Raw genomic sequence first — 24741 nt, forward strand, 5'->3', positions numbered from 1 at the left:
ACTTCCAGATGGGCAGCATTCCCAAAACCTGTCCTGTTAGCTCCCAGTATGAATTTTACACCCACAGAAACCCAAACATGGTCACAATGAAATCCCTCTAAAAAAAAAAACAGAAATCTGTCTTTAAAACAGGAAATGAATGTGATGTAATACGTTCTGTGCAAACACTTAAACCACATGGCGCACATTTCTCACACTGCAACACCCACTTGAAATCTATACTGGTGGCCCGAGGCAGATACCTAATATGGACACACACACACACACACACACACACACACACACACACAGAGTTCAATAGAGAGGCTGATGAATGATGCATTCCTTCACAGAGGGCATCGTACTACAGTAACACTCTTTCATTTTCAGACGCCCACTCACTAATTCAACCCTCTCTTTGCATCCTTTTTATCTTCCTCTCTTCTTCCGCTGTCTCTCTCCGCCGAGCCTTCGTCACAGCCTCCTCGTATCGTCTCGTCCTCCTCAGTCGTGTCTTTGCTACGCCTCTCTTTTTCGTTTATTTCCTTCCAAATCTTTCACCCCTCCCCCGCTTCATCATCGACTGCATTTAGACCTTCTGGATAACTCTTATGTTGTTGTTTATCAACATTTTGTTGACATGAATGTGCATACACCCATCATTACAAATTGGCACTTTAGCAGCTATGTTCAGTACATAGCTAGAGCTAGCAGCTGTTAGCCTAGCCTAGCATACGGTATTTGGAAAACAGCTAGCTTGGTTGTAAGCCAAGAACTAACAACAAACGACCAAATGTTTTTCTTTTCTTTTGCAATGTGACAACAAACAAGTTCAGTCAAAGTCATTTTGAGAAAAATTAACGTGTTATTTTCGACGTGTTCACATTTACAAAGAAGAAATCCAAACCTCTCTCCTCCCAACACTTCCTGTTTTACTTCAGCTGTTCCCAATAATAACGTTTTTTTTTTGTTAATTACAAGACATGTGTGGATTATGGCGCCCCCCCCGTGGACAGAGTAAGTATTTAATCCTATATAGAGCATTCATAATCTGATCTTTCAAAGTCTGTATATATTGATAACGTTGATTTCTTTCTTCTTCTTCTTTTTTACAATACAAAGCAATAACAAAAGGTAAATTGGAAAACCCGACACTGCAGGAAAAAAAAAGGATTTTTAAATCCGGATTATTCTTTTCCAGATTAAACCTTTTGAATAAAAGGCACTGAATCAAAGGTTCAAACTTCCGACTGTTACAATGGTATCAATCAGATCTAATTCATGGAGCTTAAAGCAAAATGTGTAATTCCACAAATCTCTTTATCTCATCTTGTTTTCACACTTTTATCTAATCTTCTCGTTTCTCCCATTTGTGTATTCGCACCTCTCTGCCCTCCTTTGTTTGACTTCTCCTTTATCTTTCTGGTTTTTTTGCCTCCCATCTCTTCTTTCTCAGCACTCTGACTTTTTTTTTTTTTTTTTTTTACAAACTGGTTTCTGTCATCGCTCAACAATCTGCAGAATGAGAGACATGAAGAGAGAAGGGGAGAGAGAGAGAGAGAGAGAGAGAGCCGGGCAAAGAGGAGGACGAGTGACAGCTCGACAAACGGGGACAAATGTGACAGCTGAAAAAGAAGAAAAGAGGCGAAAACTCCCGGAGTGACAGAAGATGAAATGTAACCCAGAATCTGAAAAACTGTAAAACACATGTACGTGTCATATTCCCCGCAGCAAAACAATCTGCTCTGACGCAAATACACAAATTGTTTAATCTAAAACGATTCCCTCTCACAGCACGTCGAACAACCCCGAGATCTACTGAACAAAGACGAGCAGGATATTTTACAGGAAGCTGTTCGCCGTGTCACTTGTTACAAAGCTTGTTTCAGTGTCGTTGTTTTGTTGAACCTCTGTGAGGAAACTGAAACAACAGAAAGCGTGACGCTCCTCAGATTAACAGAGATAAATATATTAAAGCGCGGCAGCCTGAGGTGAACGCCACGCCGCTGGAAGACGCTCTGAAAATTAACTAAATCTGCTGAGTCGAGCGAAAAAAAGAAAAAAAAAGAAGCCAGCTGAGGGAAACACTTTTAATTAACGCAAACGGTGACTCTCCCTCTCCTTAAAACAACAAGACCGAAGACGGGACGGTTTCTATCTGGGACAACTGTAGCCTGCGGCGGGATGGAGACGCAGCATCGCGCGGTCGACGGTTTGATTCCCCCCCCCCCCTAAAAAAAAGCTGAGAAAACACAGAGAGAGAAATAAAGGACGATCTTTGAGCTGCTTTTGAGGATGTTTCCTCTTAAACCAAAGACGGACTCTCGCCGCTGTTCGGGAAGTGAACTTGCACCTCTCCGGCCTCCAGATCAATTCTCAGACTTTGTCCGACCCCGGACTTGGACCGATGAATCTCGGGTACCCAAACCAAGTCCCTGAGCCTTTGATGGACAAACCAGCCGCCTAAAGTCCCACAAGTTTTAACATTGATCAGAAAGTCGCACATTATTCCTTTAATCGTAATTAAACGCCTGTATCGTCACATTTAAAGTGACGTCAATAAAAACCTGTTTTCATTAAAGTCTAACAGTGCATGCTCCATGTTGTTTTCCCCTCGCTCTCTAACTGAAGTGTTTTCAGACGACACAGACAAATAAGCTCATTTAAAACTTTCGGGTGCGTTTAAATGTCAGCCTGCGAGACGCTTCATGCTCCACTCAGACACACAAAAAGCTCCAACAGAGAGATCATGAGTCACTCTCAGCTCCTCCTTCTCTCCTGAAAGTCTTCTCAGAAATGTCCTTCAGGAGAACAAACGTCCATGTCTGTGTGAGCCGTCTGTCCGAAGGCTCAACGACAGACCTGCGTTAGCCGCAGGCTAGCTAGCATAAACAAACACCAGCTTGTTGTATTCCACAGCAGAGCATGACTTTGTTTCTCCACAGAAAATCTCAAGGATTCAAAAATATCATTTTATAATTTCATCAACAGAGATTTTGTTGTTTTATGAAGAACATCTTTTTAACTGAACGTGTTTTATTTCCAGACTACGGTGACCGTTTGTATCGGATAAAAGATAAAATATTCAAAATGAGGAAAAAGGAGACAGCAAGAAATATCAGGGAATAATGAAGATTAGAAATTATTCTCGTCATTAAATATAATTACTTAACATGTTTGAGAAATGACCCCGAACTAGCCATTCGATTAAAAAAAGAAAAAGTCAAGTCAGCATCTGAGCCAGTGTGCAAAAATGATTGACGCCACTCCAGACAAAAACAAACAACAACAGACTTTTATCAAGCTCAAGTTTTGACAGACTGTAAATATCAAAGGACAAAGCGTGGTGTGACGTCAGCCATCTTGTTCCTGCAGGAGGCGCTCTGGAGGCTCATCGGCAGCAGCCGCCATGTTGGAAATCCTGTCTCAACGGCGAAAGCTTTTTCAACACTAAATATTCTGACGTCTAAAAAGAAAACAAGTTTCAACACACAAGTCGAGTTTTTAATCCATCGTTGTCGACGGCAGGTTTCTCTTCGCACTCAAAAACCGAATAGAGACACGATGATGCACGAACACGCCGCTTATCGAAACACCAGAAGCCAGGACATCGTGCAACCAGCTGGACTGCAGTGAACACACACAACACACACACACACACACACACACACTACCTTTAAAGAAGTACAGTCTGCAGGAGTCTGAGCTCTTCTTCTCATCCTCATCATCGTCCGTCCTGCCATGTGCGGGCGATCGCTTCCTTTTCCAACGCATCGCTTCCTTTTTCATTGATTTTCTATCAGCGTCGACTCAACTCTCTCCTTCTATGTGTCCACTTACTCGCCTCCTGTTTTACCCTCCCCTGTTCTCCTCCTTTTTACCCCCCACCTCTCTCTCTCTCTCTCTCTCTCTCTCTCTCTCTCTTCTTCCTCACCCCTTTGATTAGTCTCTCTCCCTCACGTGGGATTTCTCTGGCAACACAACTCTCCACAGTGACAGTTCACATGATAGCCAAAATATTGTGTGTGTGTGTGTGTGTGTGTGTGTGTGTGTGTGTGTTATCGTACCACGTATCTGCATGTGATTGAAAAAAACATCACGTCTTCGCCTGATGATAATTTCTGTAGAATTAATTTTCCTTGTTAGTAGATTTCAGACATTGTAATAGCACTGTGTAAGTGTGTACGGACGTGTGTGTGTGTGTGTGTGTGTGTGTGCTGGCTCTCTTGGACACCATGCTGCACTTTGTTCTGCTGCGTCAGCCCTGCCCACACACACACACACACACACACAAACTTTCAGAGACAAACACACTGACAACAAGCTCTACACAGGACAAGAGACGCTAAACACACACACCTACATGCTCTGCTAACTTTACTCCTTTAAACGCACAAAATGTTGACAGGTTGTGATGATGTTGAGCCACCATGACAGCGACATACGCGACTTGTTTGTCGTTGCCAAGGAAACACCAGATGTTACGTCAAAGATCGCTGCGTAAGTAAGCGTGAGCTGCTACTCAAAGCTGTCGTTCTGCTGCTGAGACAAAAACAGGCTGTTTCTGTGTCTGTAGCTTTAAATATGTAAATGAGCTGTGTCTGGCCACGCCCCCTCTCTGGAAGGGCTCGGGTGTACTCGCTGCTTTCTGGCTCCATGTCCTATTGTTTACGGTGAGAAGGCAGACTCAGAGGGCAGAACAAACACCTAGCTGTGGGAGTGTCACCCACCTGGGGGAGGGGCTACTGCCCTTTGTGATGTCATAGAGGGAAAATCTCCAAACGGGCCTGTTTGAGCACACATTAAAGAAAATGTCAAATCAACAACTTTTGTTAACAACAGTGGGAGTGTTAAATAAAAGATTTATAACGCTAAAGATGAGAAAAAGAGTGACAACTAAATTATAAACATCAGCAGAGTGTAAAAACAAACTAATGAGCTGTGTGATGGGGCAGAGAGCCCACTTCACACAGGGCAACCAGGAAGTCAGAGGGCACACAGAGGACATGCTGTAACACACACACACACACACACACACACAAATGATCTACCTTTTCTTTCTTCATCAATCACGGCTATTTTAAACACGAAATAAGGGCAACATTTGATGTGGATTTTTATTGACACTAAAGGAAGATTGATGTTCAAAGTCACACTTAAAAATGTGCCTGGAAACTCAACTTCATTAATATATAAAAGACAAAAACACCAGCAGCCTTTCCAAACAAATATTTGGTTTTAAATGCGTCTTTGCCTCTGACAGGACAAAAGGCCAATCACAGTTTAGGATTTTGTTTGCGTTGGCCAATCAGATTTTGAGGGATTTTGATGGTCATCCCCATTGGACACGTCCCTGCACTAACACCTAACAATCCAATGAGTCACAGAGGGACCGAAATTAAAAAAAAAAAAAAAAAATCAAACCAACCGGAGCTGAGAATGACAAAAACCAGATCGTACGACATGTTACTGAAACATACAAATAAAATAAAAAAGCACGAGAAAATGATGCAAGGATGCGGGCGGATGTTGTACGAGTCCCCGTAACCATAGAAACCACATCTACCTCCTGAAATGCGGAGCAGAGAGGGCAGATTGTTTGGCAGTAACGAGTCTCTGGGACACAATCCACTGACGTTTCAAAACGACGCACAAGCACGCATCACGAAGTCACGCTGCAGACGTCGGTCGATGTTTTTTACAGACGTGCAGCTGCTACAGGTCGTTCCTTTTTCAGAGAACGTGAGTTATTCATTTCCGTCAGGACCTAAAGACAATTTCAAAAACTGCAAACTCTGCCTTTAAGTTGAGAGTCGGATGCAACGCCGCAGTGTCGAGCTTAAATGCTGAATAATGAAGCAGAATGGCGTTTCGCCCGGGTCGGCCGTGACTCGCACAGCGAGGTGTGACGACAACAACACAGCAGCTCTGCGACTTGTTTACAAACACAAACACTGGGTTTTTTTTCACACACTGTCCAAACCGCAGAGCCTCACGGCTGCCAGGTAGTGGCATGGTAGCGGGAGGCATGGACACACACACACACACACACACACACACACACACACACACACACACACACACACACACACACACACACACACACACACACACACACACACACACACACACACACACACACACACACACACACACACACACACACACACACACACACACACACACACACACACACACACACACACACACACACACAAAACTCATCAGGGCGTCCAGATCCATGTGTTCAGTGTCAGAACGGCGTGTTCTGCTGTCGTTCTTCCTCCTCCTCCTCCTCCTCCTCCTCACCACAACAACCCGCCAATAAACACAAACAAGGAAATTACGCAGATTCTCGACCTCAGAGCCATGAGTACATTTATTTTATTTTGATATTATTTTACCTCGTACTGCCTCATATGTTTGAATCCCTGCATTGGACCTTTTTTGATCTCTCCTTGTTTACTTGTCTCCTTTCCTTGGTTGTGTCCTTTCCTACTCTCGTGAGGACGACAAACACGTTTCCTGCAGCCCTCCAAGGTTCCTCCCTCCACAGTGAAGTGAGATTCCCCTTCTTCCTCCCTTATTCAACTCCAACATCACCCCTCAATGCACACACACACACACACACACACACACACACACACACACACAGAGTCATCTCTGTCCGTCATCTGGAAGTGATTGCGTCCAGCATTACAGCATGCCTTGGCCCGTGTTGAGCGTGTTGGTGTTGACAGCCAGCCTTTTGTCTGTTACAGCCCAGAGAAACACACACACACACACACACACACACACACACACACACACGACGCACACCATTAACTCACTCATGCCCATTAGTCAATGTTACAAGCTCAAATTACTCCTAACTAAGAGCACTTAGACATCAGATTGACTGATGTCCCGTGTGGCTGACGTCACATTTTATCAGAGCCAAGAAAAAAAAGAATCATCTTCATGTAGAGTTGATTTAATTTTATTTGTTGGGAAAGATTCTGCTCCTGATTCCCAACACGAGGAGTGATTGTGTTTCTTTTTACGCCTTGCTCAACCTGGGCCCAAAAAAAAAAAAAAAAAAAAAAAGTCTGAAAGACAAAACTCTTTGCACCGTCGCTCTTCGTGTCTCGCTCTGCAAAGACTCATTATGGAAAAAAAAAAAAAAAAACACTTCCTGAAATGCCACAAAAAGTTTTAATTCATCCTAATCTCAACGTTTCAACCGGAGGTCTTATTCGACAGGAGCTTTGGTTTGTGAGTGGCGGTGAAGGGCGGCGGCGGCGGCGGCCGGGCGAAGAGAACGAGGACTAAAGGTGCAGAGCCTCCATTTCTGAACCTGTTCAACATCCGTTCAGTTCAGTGCGGTCACGACATCACACTCACCTGTTGTGTTCACATCATCACAGACCTGCACAATGTCAACAACACACACGTTAAAAAACACACCATCAGTCTGAATCCTCCCTCTCTCTCTCTCTCTCTCTCTCTCTCTCTCTCTCGCTCGCTCTCTCTCGCTCTCTCTCTCTCTCTCTCTCTCTGTCTCTCTCTCTCTCTCTCTCTCTCTCTCGCTCTCTTTACCGTCTAAGATAGAAATCTGCTCTCTTGGAGTTTGCACACAAACTGTCCTCACATACGTGACTTCAGAGAGATGATCTCTGTGTGTGTGTGTGTGTGTGTGTGTGTGTGTGTGTGTGTGTGTGTGTGTGTGTGTGTGTGTGTGTGTGTGTGTGCAGATAAAAGGATGTAGTAGATAAACACACACACACACAAACAAAGAGAGAGAGAGACAGAGAGGGAGGTCCTGTATGAGAGATCGGCAACAAACTGGAAAATTTACAAGTGAATATTAAAAAAAAACACTTGAAGAAAACTTGTTATACTCAGAGGAGCGAGAGCGAGCTCTGCACACTGTGTTTTATTACACACACACACACACACACACACACACACACACACACACACACACACACACACACACACACACACACACACACACACACACACACACACACACACACACACACTCTCTGGGCCCCTTCCTTTCATTATCTCACTGCTGTTACTCAATCTCCTCTCTCCATGTTGCGTTTGTTATTTTCTCCAGTGTGCAGAAAATTGGAGGATTTTGTCGATCCTCGTGTTGATCTGTTGATCTTCCTCGACGGCCACAAATCTCCTTTTGCCTTAAAGCTTAAGAGAAATGGTTATGAAAACAATAACTCTTTATGACCTACAAAAAAAATTTAAAAAATAAGGGCCAACATCAGGAACAAAAACTTCTATGTGGTTATTTTTTTTATGCCTGTTTTTACAGCTCGTCTGTTGCTGGATGAAGAAAGATGTCAGACTGTTGTTTCAATACGTGACGTTTACACCCCTGTGCGTATCGTCTTCAATATGTACACTATGTAGTGGAGGGGTAATGGGGGGGGGGGGGTGATCCCCCCTCTGCCAGCTTCGGCAGTAGTGGCATTATAAAGGAGCCAGACAGGGGAGAAGAGCGCTGTGTGTGTGTGTGTGTGTGTGTGTGTGTGTGTGTGTGTGTGTGTGTGTGTGTGTGTGTGTGTGTGTGTGTGTGTGTGTGTGTGTGTGTGTGTGTCGGAGTGTGTATGTGGAGCTCGTGCTGTTCCGTGCTCTTGTTGAAGTCACAGACTGTGTGTGGCAGTAAAAGTGAAAAAAACAATCAGGGCTAATGAAAGCTAACTCGAGACGCAAGAAAGTGCTTCAACAACACGTGACGTTAGCTTTAAGAAATGCTAAAATGTAGCATCATGTGCTACAATCTAATTACACAAAGACACTCGCCGATCAATACTTGGCGTCAAGTTGGAAATATTTTTGCTCGCTAGAAATGAGACTGAAACACAAAAGAAAAGTGTCAGATTACATAACTGTGTTGTTCAGTTGTGATTCTCTTGCTCGTTTTTGATCTCCTCATCCTTCCTCCAATCACGTGCTTTCTTACGTTTCCCCGTCTCATCTTTGTGTCCATCACGTCTTCCCTGGTTTAGCTCAAACATAAATGTTCATGGGCTCCTAAACTTTCAATTTATTTTATTTTTTACAATCTAAAATTCCCAATCTGACTCCAGAGAAGGCATAAATCCCTGTGTGTCTGTAGCGTGTGTGTGTGTGTGTGTGTGTGTGTGTGTGTGTGTGTGTGTGTGTGTGTGTGTGTGTGTGTTAGCGTCATGCTGCTTGACAGATTGTTCCTGATACACCAGAAACAGAAAAACTACAGGAGAGCAGGACTACGAGGAAACACACACACACACACACACACACACACACAGGACAAATTGGCTGTATTTCATGGAGGCCTACAACAGTACAGTTGCTACAAGGATGGTTGCCACGGTTACCACCGAAAATTTTTTTAAATCCTGCAGTGGGAAGGAAAGGATGTACAGTGAAGTGAAGAGAGAAAGTTTGCCCTCCTCTAGCGATGAGAAGAAAAGACGTGTGTGTGTGTGTGTGTGTGTGTGTGTGTGTATTCTTGTACATATGTCATAGTGGGGACTGTTGACTTAGACTTCACGAGTGAGGACCCCAAAAAAAGTTATGCAAAAAAATAAAGTTTCACAAGTTTAGAATCAAAGGCAACTGGTCAAAAGTTAATCTGGATAAAGAACTTTCTATATTTTTGAATAATCCAAAAAATCCTGCTAAAGTTTTAATCACAATCTAAATGAGCTAACACCAAACCAGCTAACATGTTATTGTTGCTATTGATTATGCAAAAACAGGCCACTTTAAGATTCTAGTTTCTGCATGTTGTAATGAAGATTAAACTCCTGAAACTGTTTGATTTATAATCTGGAATATTGAGTTGTAAAAAGCAGAACAGCAAAGACGCTGCCTTTTTTTGTTTTGGCCAAAAAAGTTGCACTTGAACACACCGCAAAAGATGCACTGCATGTTCGGCACATGTCGTCCGTTGCTTTAATGCGAGACGACGATTTTCACATGGCTGCTTTAAAACCTTAATATGTGTAACGACAGTCCTCATAAGTATAGAAATACAAGCGGTGTGTGAGCTCGTGTTCGTAACGGAAAGGGAAAGGAGCCAAATCAGGAAGTAATTAGTAGGTCTGATTCTTTTACCTGAAGCAACAAATGATTTTCTTTTTTTTTTGTGACAGGATTCACTCTCTCTCTCGCTCGCTCTCTCTCTCTCGCTCGCTCGCTCTCTCTCGGGGTAATTAATGACCACATGTTGACCGCAGAAACCACAGAGGGGCCCCCTGAGCTCCACCTCCACCTAATCCCAACTTCTACCTAATCAGACTGACTCACACAGAAACACACAATCACACAGGAGAGGAAACATCGCCAGCTCCAACAGAAACATTCAAACTCCAGTTTTCACTCTGACCCTGAAAAAACGTTTTACTACGACACACAAACAAAAACTCACAGATGGTGGGTTTGTTTGTTTTTCTTCTGCTGATTTACTAATGATTAGCCAAAGTCTCAACTTTCTAAAATGCAAAAAATGTGGAAGACTTTCAAAACAGAAAAGTCAGAAAAAACTTCCAGAATAGGAATCAAAGTAAACTCAAAGATGAAAGAAACATATACTTGACAAATATTTCAAAATTTAACAGAGATGGCAAAAAAAAAACAGGAAACAAATGTACTGAAGTTTCCAGGTGTTGTTGTTGTTGTTTTAAATTGTTTTAATCTCTCGCAGCATCTTGTGAGCTCTAAATATTCGATTGAACCAAAAAACAGAAATCCGGTCTTTCTCCTACGGTGAGTCGGAGTGATGCCCTCTGAATCACTGCCTGTAGGAAGAGAGGTGTTAGGAGGAGGAGGAAGAGGAGGAGGAGGAGAAGTGAACGTGTTGACCCTGCAAAGATGTGGAGTTCACCGCCTCAGTGTGTGATTAAAAAAAAAAACTGTGGGTTTAAAGAACGTCTCTAAACTGGAAGCCGGGATCTCCAAACGTCGGCCATCGCCGGTGGACCGCCTCACTTCTCAACCTGGACGTATGTTTCTGAATATGGGACGTTTTTTTAAGCTGAAAGGGGGAAAAAAAGAAAAGAAAAAGGAGTGAGAAAACAAGAGAAGGGGAATTTCAGAGGGGCCAACAGGGAGGGATGTTGAGTCATGTGGCTGATGTTCACCCGTGGGAAAGACAGAGGAGAGAGAGAGAGAGAGAGAGAGAGAGAGAGAGAGAGAGGGAGGTTAAAGCTTCTCTCTGAGCCGCTCATCATCCATTTGATTTTCATAAAACCATTTGGAAGGAAACCAGCAGCTCAGAGGGAAATCATCAGTGTGTGATGCTCGAGTGCAGCTTTTGTCCTAAACTGTTATTGGTTGAAGGTAAAATGTTATTTTAAACTAAAACCACCATCTTGGATTTTTTTTCATTTCTGCTAATAAACGTGTGATATGATATGGGATCCAATGGGGATGGATGCACGGTGGTGCTGTGGTTAGAGCGGTTTCCTTGAGGTTGCTGGTTCCAATCCCCGTCTGACAGAAGCCTTTTATGTGTTTGAGTTTGCGTGCGTACTCGGCCCTGGTACTTCGGGCTTCCTCCACAGTCTCGCTAGTTGGCCGTCTCTATATGTCAGGGCCGTGATTGGCAGTCCAGGGTGTACCGCACCTCTCGCCCAATCGGATCAGCTCCAGTGTCAATAAACAGGGAAAAAAATGGAGATGATGGGGATCCCTTGGCGTTTGGAATCTGCTTCAAGTGGACATTCGAGAAAAACTCAAGTTTATTTGCACGTCTGCGTTTGCTTGATTTTATTTAAAACTGGAGTGAGGAGGGATTGTTTTTAAAAAGTTCAGTTAAAAGATGAAAAGGGTGTATCGTGGTAACCTGACCAATCTCTGACCGTTTCACAACATTTCGGTTTTTTTTGCTACTCTGGCGACGACGCTCGCTTGATTTCGTACTCTCCAGCACATCCAGGACTCACGCCATGCAACGGCGTTAAACAGTAAGGGTCGAGCTTGAAACCCATCCAAGTGATAAACAACATGTCCTTCAAGAAGCAGCGTAGATACGACGCTTGCTAGCTGCAGTTCAGACCACGGTTTAGCAGGTGACGTCAGAGCAGAAGCCTTGGAGATCACTGATGTGGAAGCTGTCAAAAAAAGTGAAACGTGCTGACTTTCACACGGTCGTCTGAGCTCATTAGACCCGGGCAAAACAAAAAAAGTTCTGGTTGAAAGGAAAAATGTGGTTTCCCAGAGAATTAAGTTGGAGAAAAAAGCGCCCAGAAGAAAAGATTAAAGTTTGGTTTCCACTCACATACTTTGGATGCTCCATGCTGCCACACACGGGGTCACCAGCAGGAAACACAAGCACAACGCTGCAGAGGACAAACTCCGAAAGTTCAAGCCGCCTCTGGGCGATAACTTCCAAAAGGAAACTGGACACACACATGCACGTACTGTCAACACGAGCAGAGATACAGCTAGCATCCTCTTCCTCTGTATCAGTGCGCGACTTGTCACCTCCGCCCCCCGAGTGAAGGAAGCCGGCCCTGATCCCTGAGGAGCTTCCAGGACTCTGGAAGCAGCTCAGGAGATCTGACTCTCCCTGAACAGACTCCAACGACCGGGTGGAAAAACCCCCTCATCACGGCCTGGAACATGTGTTTCTGGCTGCCTTACGCAACTCTGACCGAGTTTCACTGCTTTTGGCAGGTGGAGAGGGGGAATGTCAATGGATGTGAGGAGGGAAGAAAATCACTGAGATGTGAGGAAAAAGATTGGAATTTTTTCCTCCGCTGTCAATATTTACACTTTTATGAAACCATGAATGACGATCATACCACAAACCTCCTTCTTCTTTTTTATCACATTTATTGAGAGTCATTTAAAATCCCTTTCGCTGCACTTGAAGTATGTAAAGTTAATCCATCACTGTGTCTTCCTGCAGCCAGGTAAATAAAAGTAAACAACATCACGGCGCCTTTTAATTTCTTATTTATCAGTTGAAGTTAAAAGTAAAATCATGATATCAAACATTTCACATATCTATTATTTCATTTCTCCTTTTTTCTGTAGTTAAGACATCGTCATAACTTTCAACCTACTTTCCCTAATTTTTTTCAAAATAAAAGCAGGTTTTCTTCCAAACAGGAAATAAAGAATTGAATTTCCCTCGGGATCAATAAAGTATCTATCTATCTATCTATCTATCTATCTATCTATCTATCTATCTATCTATCTAAAGCAACTTGGCTATGGAGAGTATACAAAACAAAATAAAAGCATAAAAAAATAGTTTTGAAATGAAATGTAATGTGCTAATGCTAATGCTAATGTAAGACATGATTAATCATGATGAACTATTACAATTCAACTATAATGTAAAACACAAAAAAAATAATTGCTACGCCTATTAACAATTCAAGAGGTGGCCAAATAATTTTGCTCAAACAGACCAGGATTTAAGTGGCTCCTTTAAGTGCATATGCTAAGTGTAGGCAACAGATTGGGGCCCCAGGCCAGTAGGGGCCCCCCCCAACAATGGCTGACAAACTTTAAACCACAGCATCGCCTCAAAATGTGCAAATTTTGCAACGACAGTCGGAAGCCTCCCTAATGGGGCCCCATCCTATCGATGCCCTGCTAAGTGTCACGTGTGTTATTGCTGTGAAAACTAATAATGGACGCTGGAGGTTGGAGGGGCCCCCAATTAATGTTTGTAGAGGGCCCAAACAGACCCGAGAAGCTCCCCTGTGTCGTGCAGATCATCGCACACAGAACTTTTTGACACGATGAATCAATAAAATGGCGGCGACTGTACTGATTTTAAAACTGGGCATTTTGACAGCCGCAGTGCAAATGCTTTAATTATTCCGGCAAGTTTTCTTGAACTTAAAGCGACCTTCATCGCGGCGGAGAAAACTGGATGTTTAAGAGCAAAGTTTCACAACAAAGCAGAGGAGGAAAACCCAAGTATGTGTGTCTCGTTATTCTTTTGGGGAAAGGTGGATGAAGGTTTTCATTTTTGCAGAGAAAGTGGGAGATGATGATGATGATGATGATGATGAAAGATGAAGGTTTGGGCTCGGCTCTATTGATCTGTTGGCTGTGTGTTTCTGCCCACATGTTTGTGATACAGTAAGATCCCACACACTGTGAGGACAGAGGAGGATCTTTGCATCTAACAGGGATGAGCACACGTACAGAAACACCTCTATTGTCTTTATCTCGCACACACACACACACACACACACACACACACACACACACACACACACACACACACACACACACACACACACACACACACACACACACACACACACACACACACACACACACACACACACACACACACACACACACACACACACACACACACAGGGTGGGATCCGCTCTTTAAAAGCAAACTAAAAGCCGAGCTGCGTTTTGTTTTATCTTTCGTCCTCTTCGTCTTCCCAGCTTCACATCTGTTCTGTGTTTGGAGGGACTTTCTCTTATCATGCTGTACGTGCTAACACACACACACACACACACACACACACACACAGCTGACAGCCTCGTAAACTTGTACACAGCCGACCTCCTGGATTAATATCCAACTCTCTGAAGCTGCGATGCAATCAAAATAAAAACCATGTGTGATAAGTTTGCACAAAGAGTCAAAACTCTCCTGAACGTTGCTAAGTGCTGCGCGCTAATGACGGGTTAGCGTTGGGTCCTTTTAGCTAATATAGCAACGAGTTTGTTTGCACTTTTTGTATCTCAAGTGTCTTGAGATAACATTTGTTGCGAATTGGCGCTTTAAGAATGTAGATTGATTTAAAGGGACAGAAACAACCGCCAATAAAAAGATTCAAATTAACCACCAACATTAGCGAACAGCCGCTAAGACACTCGATGATGAGTCAGCGATACATGACCACAACATGTTAAACCACAAATAAACGTGAAGCAATGACACAAAAAACAACAACAACAACAACAACACAAAACAACAAAGAGGCAGCTGTCAGTCTTTCTCCAGGATGGGGGGGGGGGGGGCCTTCGGGGGGGGGGGCTCTTAATGTTCGTGTCCAGAGGCCTATAGCTACTGTTTGTTTGTCCGCCCATGATAGAGGGACACTCTGAATTGTTTGGACTCTAACCTGACATCACATTTCACAGGGTAATTACAGGTTACGGATTGTGACACTTTAAATTACTCCTTGAAAGCCTGAAACGACAACCTCGCCGTCACCTCTGTGTCCACGTGCGCAAAAAAATAAAAATAAAAAGAAGCCATAAATCTAAAACAAACACCAGCGTCCGTAAAACCATGTCTGTCAGTAAGAAAGAATAAAACCCACAACGTTTGTGATTTATTTCTGTGGGAAAGAGTCCTGAAAGTGTTACAGACTGAGGGGATGAGAATAATCAACAGCACGAGCAGCAGACGCAGCTTCAGTCCTCCATCTGTGTCCACACAGGACGCGTTCAGGAACACGAGAGAGTGTGGGAAAACAGTGTTTTTGGCATGTTTAAAGGAGAAACACGAAATAAAAATAATTTGTTTTTTTTTCTTTAAACTACAAAAAAAGTGCACAAAAGTGATTTGGAGTTTTTTTTAATTTATTTTTTTTTAACTTTTGTGTTTAATTGACCACGGAAGGAAATAATCCCTCTGCAAAATAAAAATATGAAACTGTCTTCTTGTGTCGAAATCTACAAATTCAACAAGCGGACAAATGAAGGAGCTTCAAGAAAAAAACACCTGTCAAACGTGAGCATCACCTTTAAAATCTGACCAATTAAAAAACGACTAAAATGAAACAACAGCAGTCCATGAAGATATCTGAGAGGAGAGAAAACAGGAGCAGCAGAGGTTGGAGAATTGAAGGAGGTGACAGGTAGAGAGAGAGAGAGAGAAGTATGAAAAACACATGACACACATTCCACCTGACACACCCACACCGTGCTGCCTTCAGGGGCACCCCGCAGGCCTGCAGAGCTCACAACCACAGCCTGAAACATCTGTGCAGCACATCATCCAGTTAGTCCAAGCTGGTGTGTTTAACTTTAATCCAACAAAGGAGAAACTCAAAAATCATCTTGTGTCTGTTTCCTTTCCTGTTATTGTCACAGTTTTACCTTAAACATCATAAAGCTCCGTGATCATCTCATTTTTGAGCAGTTTTTAAGCCTTTTTTTTCTTTAATTCTGAGGCTTTCTGCAGCAACTTTGACGCAAGTCACGCTGCCAGCAGCTGAGAATAACAAAAAACCACCAATAATAAACCCTCTGACTTAGTCCTTAATAAGTCTCAATAAGGACCAAACTCCAAACAGTCCCTGTGACTCATGACTGAAGAAAAAACCTCAAATCTCTGCAGAGGAGCTTGACTGACTCCAGCCTCATATCAAAGTTTGACACCCTGAGTTTTAAAAGCTGCTTCACCTTTTCTCCTGCAGCCACATCAAGTAAAGTGACTCCAGGTGTGTTTTCATGTCCTCTTACCTCTCGGTGGAGGTTTGCTGACCAGCTCCGCGACGTGCCTCTGCAGCCGCACCACTCTGCCCTCGAGCGCGCCGGACCGGTGGCACACGGACACCAGCTCCCCCTCCAGCTCCTCCAGGATGCCCACAGAGTGCCGGGACAGGTCGGACAGCTGCCGGAGCACCGAGCACAGGGTGAAGTCGCAAACATCCGCCAGGTCGCCGAACACCTCCGCCTGCTTGTGCGGCAGCCTCCTGCCGGCGGGCTTGCACACATCTTTGGGAAGTATCGTCCGCTTGCAGAAAGGCATGATGTCTTCCCCCCCACCCTCGACCCCGAAATAAAAGATAACAAACTCCACAGAATGTCAAGTTATATTCCCGTGGTCCTTCTCCCTCCGGTGTGCGCGCGGACACATGCTTCGGGTCCTCCGGGAGGAAAAACTCCGTCGCTGTTGGAGACGCTTGGAGCGAGTTGCGCGTCGTGCGTCCTCATTGTTTTTTGACTGCGAGTGAGCTTTTCTCTTTTTTTCTGCGCTGAAGAGGAGAGACTGAGCTGCTGGGGGAAGATTTCCAACAAGCTGACAAGAGTGAAACAAGAAAAACACCAAGTTTTACCTTTCAAAATAAAAGCCATCGTTTTTTTTCCATGGGTGGGTGAAAGTGAATTTCTGACGTTTTAAAATCTGAACATTTTTACCACAACAAAGTAAAGTGATGGACATGACAAGAAAATATGAACATTTTTCTTTTTATTACTCAAACAACACTGCTCCTTTTTACAATCTGCATGTGAAAAACAACATTCATCTTGAAGTAAAGTTAAAAGCATGAATATGTTCGCTTCTCCTGAAGGTTTCACATCTGTAATTAAGTTAATGATCTATTTAAAGTGTATATATTACGGCTGCAATGACTGCTCACGTCATTTCTGTGAAGCTAATCCAGTTTAGAATAAAGATATAATCCATAAAATGAATAAATGTTGGATGTACTGCTTTTCATTAAACGTTTTCTGTGATATTTTTTGCGTAATAATTTCTGCTTTGGCCGTTTTTGTGTCTTTATATTTTTTGTGTTGCTTTTATTTTGATAAGTACACATCCTGTCATCAGATGTTATTTTGTGGAGATTTACACGGCAACACTGGGAGCAACAGTCCGGTGTCCCCCCCCGTCAAATACAAACCTGAGAATCAACAGAAGAAGAAGAAAGCGATCAGAATGTATTGAGTTTTTTTTATTTTTTTATTTTGTGTTTCTTTCCCTTCTATGATGCATAAAGCTCCTTTTTACATGAGAGACCTGGAGAGATCCCAGATCCCTGAGCTCAACCTTTAAGGAGAAGTGACAGCCAGGCCTCCTCACGCAGCACCGATGTCTTAACGCAGAAAAGTCTGTGAATCAACGCTGCAGAACAGAGTCCAGACTTTCATCCTGCAGCTCGGTGGGTGTGCACTGTGCGTTCAAGCCTTTCATCCTGGCATTTCCTTCAACTTCCACTGCATCTGTTTCATCAAAAAACTCACCAAACACAATGATGACAAGTTTCTTTTCAGATTGTGCAACATGTCAGAGATGATCATGTTGTTATTTAGTGTGAGGACTTTGAGATGTCCGAACTCAAAACAAGTGACTTGATTGAATGCTGCAGGTTGCTGAAATGTGCCGTGGGAGTAAATGGGTCTGAAGAGGACGTGTTAGATCTTTCACCTTCAGACCTTCTTCACGCTTGTGGACTAACTCCTAAAAAGATTTTCGGGATGAGTGAGTTTATGTTCACTCTAACAATCACTTTTAAATCCGAGTGTGAGAAGGCAGCAGGATATTATCAGGAGGATTCACGTCGGCTGAGTGGGACAGTGTGTTCACCTTTAGTCCTGATTGACTCTCTGCGTTTAATTAATCAGCTGAATTTCTCCTTTTTTTGTGTGTGTTCCTCTCTGCTCTTTTGTGGATTATTGGCATTCTGGTTGACTAAATGCACATGTCGCATTGACATAAAGGGCAAATATTCGCAAAGAAGCGTCGTTCTGCATAGCATTCTCCGTTGCTATGGAGACCGTCGCCTGTCCTCCCGTCCTGCAGGGACAGGTCTCCTGCTGTTGGGTCCGATCAGGGAAAAGCTGAGGGGTCCGAGGCCTCAGGAATGAATACATGAACATGGCTTCAGATTCATGTGAAGGATTTTGTTGTTGAAGATTAAAGAATTGACCATTTGTTGTATCGTCCACATAAAGAAGAGAAGAAAGACCTGACGGTTGTCCAAACTGTTCAAGTCGAAGCGTTTCAGGAGAAATATAAAACTTCAGATGAGCAAACAGCGTGTCGTGTTTTAGATTAAAGTCGAGCAAGTCGTGTTTCCATGTTTCATAAACGTTGCAGGCTGAAGCCTTTTAAACGAGATCTGAAGCTCTCACATGTGTCATTGGTTTTATGCACAATGTGTTTCCCAAGTGTGTGCAGAAAGATCCCTGTTACTCATCAGATATCTTACATAACACTGTCACAAGGTTGCCGTTGCATTTCACTGCATCCCTTCCACCATTTTTTTCCAAAAAAAAAAGAGGAAGTTTTGTGTTTTCCTGCATTTCCCCGGGTGGAGCCGCTCCGTCCTCCCCCCTCTGTGGAGCCGTTTTGAACTCCTCATCTCGCAGAGCAGCTGCTCAACATCCTGAGCTGTAAATCTAACGAGCTATCGTTTGTCCTGCGTTCACCTCGTCTCGTGGGCTTGATGACGCAACGATCAGGGTTTGATTTCCAAAATGAGATTTTGGAGACTCTAATTCGCCCAAGATTAATTTGATTACTGTTTAATGCGGTCCGCTGTCCCCTTTGGAAAACTTTTAACCAAACACAAATGTCTTACAGAGGCTACGTGAGGGGACTGTGTCGCCAATCTAAAGTTTGATCATGCTAAAGAAATCTGTGTTCGATATGTTTCAGTTCTTCTTTTTTTAAGAATTATTTTTGGCCTTTATTATAGAGGGAGGAAAGTGGACAGAGTCGGAGATCAGGGAGAGAGAGTGGGGAGAGACATGTGGGAAATGGGCCACAGGTGGGATGCGAACCCACGCAGGACTGAGCCTCAATACATGGGATCGTGCGCACTGCCGCTGCGCCACCGGCGAGCCCGATATGTTTCAGTTCTGTTGGATGAACTTCAGGAAACGTTCAGAAAGTGATCGGACACTTTGACTTCCTGTTTCTTGAATTCAGTGTCCACGTAGCTCCGTCACGCCCCATAATAATAACGCTATCAAAGGAGGTCACTTCATGTGAAAAACAAGGGCCGTTGGTAGCGTAGTGGTTAGCATGTTGCCCCATGTACGGAGGCTGTAGTCATCCAAGCAGACGGGTTCGATTCCCCTCTGTAGTTCCTGACTCTATCCACCGTCCTGTTTCTAAATAAATGAAGAAAAAGCTCCAAAAAAACGTCATCTGTTTCTGAAACGTTTTATTCAACCAGGTGAAAAAGTCATCGGGGCTGCAGCGGTTAGCGGTGTCGTCTAAAAGCAAGACGACTCCTGGTTTGGATCCTCCGTGGGACAGGGTCTCTCTGTGGTCTTTGCTTGGTCTTCTACCTGAGTCTTCCTCCAGCGGTCCAAAGGTTGCACCGTGCTTCAGTGGTTATTATCAAAGCCTAAAAAAAAAACAGAAAGAAGCGTCCTGGATCGAGTCGTCCGTGCGACCTTTGTCTGCAGAATCTTCCTCCTTTAGTCCAAAGACAAACGCGTTAATGGGGACTCCACTGGTCCTGTAGGCATCAATATGGGCGTGGCTGCTTGTCTGGCTCTGTGATTGGCTGGCGACCAGTCCAGGGTGATTTTTGAATCATTAAAAAACAAAGCTCCACGATTTTAGGTCTGCTTAGATGCAAATACTGACCCACGCATGGAGACACAATATCCGTCAGTTGTTGACGTGCGTCTTCTGTTTCTGATTTATGTCCCTCATCTCGTCAGAACAACAGAAAATGGATCCACGTTACAAACAGCGAGTGAAACCTGTTCTGATCTTTGACCTTCTCTGGTGCTGATTGTTTGTAACATCGATCCACGAGACGATGCTTATTCCCAATCGCCCAATCTGTCTGTGACGAGTCAGTCAGCACGTCTATGTCGAGTTAAATAAGCTTGAAGCTTGAGTTGAGGTTTTTTTGTTGGTTTTTTCGAGACAGACTTTCACTTCTGCAAATCATCTTGATTCCTGCCGGCTGAAGCTACATCCAGTATTGAGCAAGACAAACACGAGCGTCTGCAGAGAGCTCTTCAGAAAACATTGAAACATGTTGTGCTGCTCGTCGGTGCGAATCATGCGACCGCTCGGATCAACTTATTCGACACCTGAAGTGCATTATTTGCAGCATCTCAATCTGATGCTTTTCTTTGCTCCCTCGCTCTTGTTCACCGAAGAACAAACTCCGTTATTTGGACGACCAACCCTCGCAGCTGCAGCTGGAGCTGGAGGTGAATTTACAGCACTGTGACGTCTCTTCGCCCTTCTCTAACTCCTCCTGCTCTTCTCTCGTTTCTTGCATATAGAAGCTTATGTCAACATTCGTGCACACACACACACACACACACACACATACACACACACATACACACACACACACACACACACACACACACACACACACACACACACACATACACACACACTCTCTCTCTCTCTGTCTCCTTTTTCTGTTGATGTTTTCAATTGTGTAAATAAAAGACAGTTTTTGTTGAAATTCCTTCGCTCCCTCTCTCTCTCTCTCTCTCTCTCCGCCCCCCCTCTCTCTCTCTATCCTCGCCATAAGAACAGGCCGAGACTGCATGAACAAAAACATTTAGGTAGGCCAAGTTCACGTCTGGGAGGGGCCGCTAAAGGGGGCCCAGGGTTGCGCGCTGAGGGCCAGATGTGCTTTCTTTTTCTGGGGTGGAGGTGAAGAGGGAGGAGGGGGGGTACGCTCACTGGCCCGCAGAAGAGAAAAACCAGGGGGGAGTTTTCATAAGGCTCGGGAGAAAGAGAGGAGGAAGGGCGCGGCCACATTACATCATCTGCACGGTTACTATACATTCCTCTCATACTGTCTCTTAGCCAATCTGTTGCCATGACAACTGGTGCATCACCGAAGGGCAATTAACTAACGACCTAGTCGTCAAGTTTTGCGAGCCAATCAGCTGCCAGTCCATCGGAGCGGTCAGTTGCATGGAAGCAGCTGATTAGAAACAGCTGCCCCCCCCCCCCCATCATCAGATGACTGAGTTCATTGTTTTAGCAGCTCGCTCTCCTCTGGACTCACGCAGGGAGCCAATACACATTTACAACACACCACTATGAACTCCTTCTCCCCTCTCTGCTGTTCATATTTGGGATGTTTGTGCTGCTTCTTGTCTCCGGGGGTTAGCTTGACGCGCGTTCAGGTACGCTCCGACAAAAACATCGATCAGTCTTGATTATTTATGGCGTTGAATCATAGCTAATATTATCTCAGGACACTTCAGAGAAGAGCAGGTTAAAGACTTTACTCTCTGTGATTTTATCTACGAAGAACCAATGCTAATCCAGCACGACGACTCAGCAACATTTAGCTAATGCGGTAAGCTAAATGTAAGCGCGGGGGGGGGGGGACTTGATTACGTAAAGCAGTTTTCACGTACTGTATGCGATCCTGAACATTTCCAAAGAAAGGGGCGGGGCTTTATTGGGAGGGGGTTTTAGTGCAGATGGAGCACAGAGGGAATGCTACTTTCAAAATCATGCTAGTTTTCTAAAACACCAACCCTCCCTTATAGCGGCTGGTTCAAGTGTCGTGCTAATGTTTGATGCTAAATTCAAGGGATGAAAATTTTTGAAATCTGTCCATGAGATATTTCGTTTCCCGATGAGAACAGTTTGACTTTCAGTTTTTCTACATAAATTACTTTTTGTTTATGTAACATTAACACAGATTTAATGCTTTTCTGTTTTTAATGTGAGTCTGCTCCGTGTTTAAATCCTCAGTGAGATCTTTCAACTTATTATTGATGCGCTCGCTCTTTGAGTCCATGTTTTCCTCTGTCGCTCATATTTCGTTTTCTTCTTCTCCCCGTCCAGAACTTCAAAGCCTCCGTGTGTGTTTGTGTGTGTGTGTGTGTGTGTGTGGATCAAAACGCGATTGTTGCTCTGCTCACAAGAGGGATGCAGAGCAGGAAGGGAGGAGAAAAAAAAAAAGCAAAGCATGCGTCTGGCGGGTCTCATATTTCATTGTTCAAAGACTGTGCGTGTTTGTGTATGTGCGCGTGCGTGTTTGTTTACGACTGGTCCCAGGCCGGTGAAAAATGAGGACAACGCCGCCACTTCTTGTGCTTAAGTGCAAACACTTAAATGCATTTGAGCCTCACGTGTAGGTCTGCTGACGCTGCAGCCTGGGGTCAAGTTGAGGTCAGAGTAGAAGGTCAGTTTTCAACGCGTCAAACGTCATACACGTTAGCGTCACCGTGCGCGCGCAGACTTCCACCCCCGGAAGAAAAAGCGGGAACGCAACGGCCGTTTTGCAGGTTTGTGTTCGTTGACGTCTAAAGCTAGCCTCCGTGTTTTATAGATATTTGCTTGGAGTCGGACACGGAGCTTGAAAACAAGAACTGGTCTTTTTTTTTTTTTTTTTTTACATTAAAGACTTTTTATTAATGTTTTTATTTGATTGTGAGTTTTTATTTTATTTCAAACAAAAAGAATAAAAACCTTCAGTGACTCTGAAGAGAAGCTAACTTTGAACAGTCAGGTTAGCGATAGCGTGCAGCCTCGTGATGATAAACTCACACTCAGACAGAAATGATGGATTACTGCACAGTGTCGTGGAGCAGACTGTCATAGGAGTGAGCCGTCTGCACACACACACACCTGCTGCGTGTGCGTGTTTGTGTGATATGAATCATTTCTGGTTTCCTGTGTCGGGAGAGACGTGGATGGAAATGGAGGTCGCCGAGGGGGGGGGGGGGGTGAGAGAAGGACAGCGTTGATTTTTTCCTCGCTTTGATTTTAGCGAATGCTCACAGGTGAATTTGAAGGCCAAAAAAAAAAGGAAACATCTCTCTCTCTCACACACACACACACACTGAGGAGGTGCGTGCCAGGCCAGGTTTCAGCAGGGCAGAGCAGGCGGCCTCCCAGCACTCGCCATATGGACCAGTTCTGGAGTCAGGACACAGAGAGAGAGAGAGAGAGAGGAGGATGTGGGAATGAACGCCGGGGAAAGATGGCGACTGTTTGCAGAGAGGAAATGGAGGATGAAAGATGGGAGTTATTACGGGAAGGTCGGGAGCTAAAAAAAAAAAAAAAAAGGCCTCGAACGTTTGGAAGCGAAGCGTCAGGCGCATGTGCCGAGGATGTAGTGCTCAAAGGAAGGATTCGAACCCCTCCATCTTTGACTCTCCACCGGCCTGCAGCTGAGTCACATGAACATGTAAAATGAATCTTTGAAATTAAAAAAAGTGCGAGTGAAAACGAGGTTTCATCTCAGGAAGGATGTAAGGAACAGAGTTAGGATGTAGGAAACGAGAAAAGGAGCTCGGGCAGGAGGGACGACGGTGGAAATATGGAAACATCCACCGGAGAGGCAAACGGAGCTGAAAGCTGAAAAAAAGGAAGCGGCGAGGGATTAGAGGCGTAAACAGATGGACGCGTGCGGAGCGGGAAAACAAAGAGGAGGATGGAGAGATTAGGAAGAGGACGCGGCAGGTGGAGATGGAGGGTTTTGATTGGACAGAACAGAGGAGGTGAAGATGAGGTTTCACCAGCTGGTGCGATGGAGCAGATTCAGGACTTAAAGGGACAGTTCACCTCTAAATGAGATTCCCCTTTTTCTGCCCAAAAAAATAAAAAATCCCTGTAAATCTGTGTTCAATTTAACTCTCGGTCGCTATGACGATTACAGCACACGAGCAGCGCAACCTAACGGCGAGGCTGATCAGCGCTTCTCTTTAGTCATTAAACATTTATAATGATTTTTTTTTTTTAAAACAGCATTTAAAGTTTTACTTGAGGAAATTCTACATCAAATCTAAGAATGCATTAAACGCTTGAATTTGGAGACTCGTGATTGGTCAATTTAAAACGACTGTGAAAGTTGTTTCCGAGTGATCGTTTGAAAGATTTTAATTCACTTGTCAAACATTTAAAAACCTTTTAAATTTATTTTTTCAGTCTTTCAAACAGGAAGAGATTTTAAAACGCAGCCTACGGCTCATCGGTCAGATCTGAAGAGAAACTCGACCCGGGTCCTCTACAGGACTCTGACGGAGCTGGACCTGGACCTGACCCCCCGTCTCCTCCAGGACCAGTGAAAGAACAGACTCAGGATGAAAAGG

The 24741-nt window shown here is 44.1% G+C and overlaps 1 protein-coding gene across 2 annotated transcripts in view; it reads right to left on the reverse strand.

Moving 5' to 3' along the window:
• The window catches only part of nhsl2 (NHS-like 2), a 102643-nt gene extending 84990 nt beyond the window's left edge, over positions 1-17653 (reverse strand). Inside the window, exon 1 of one of the 2 annotated variants that reach the window (XM_079371975.1) lies at positions 16429-17653. In XM_079371975.1, coding sequence (XP_079228101.1) covers positions 16429-16717 — 289 coding nt within the window. In that variant the 5' untranslated portion in view covers positions 16718-17653. Of the gene's footprint in view, positions 1-3653; positions 3755-16428 lie in introns of those variants that run through there. The other variant, XM_079371976.1, reaches the window with a different exon arrangement.
• Positions 17654-24741: the final 7088 nt, after the last annotated feature.

This window comes from Symphodus melops, assembly GCF_947650265.1.
Source record: "Symphodus melops genome assembly, chromosome: 20".
NCBI lineage: Eukaryota > Metazoa > Chordata > Actinopteri > Labriformes > Labridae > Symphodus > Symphodus melops.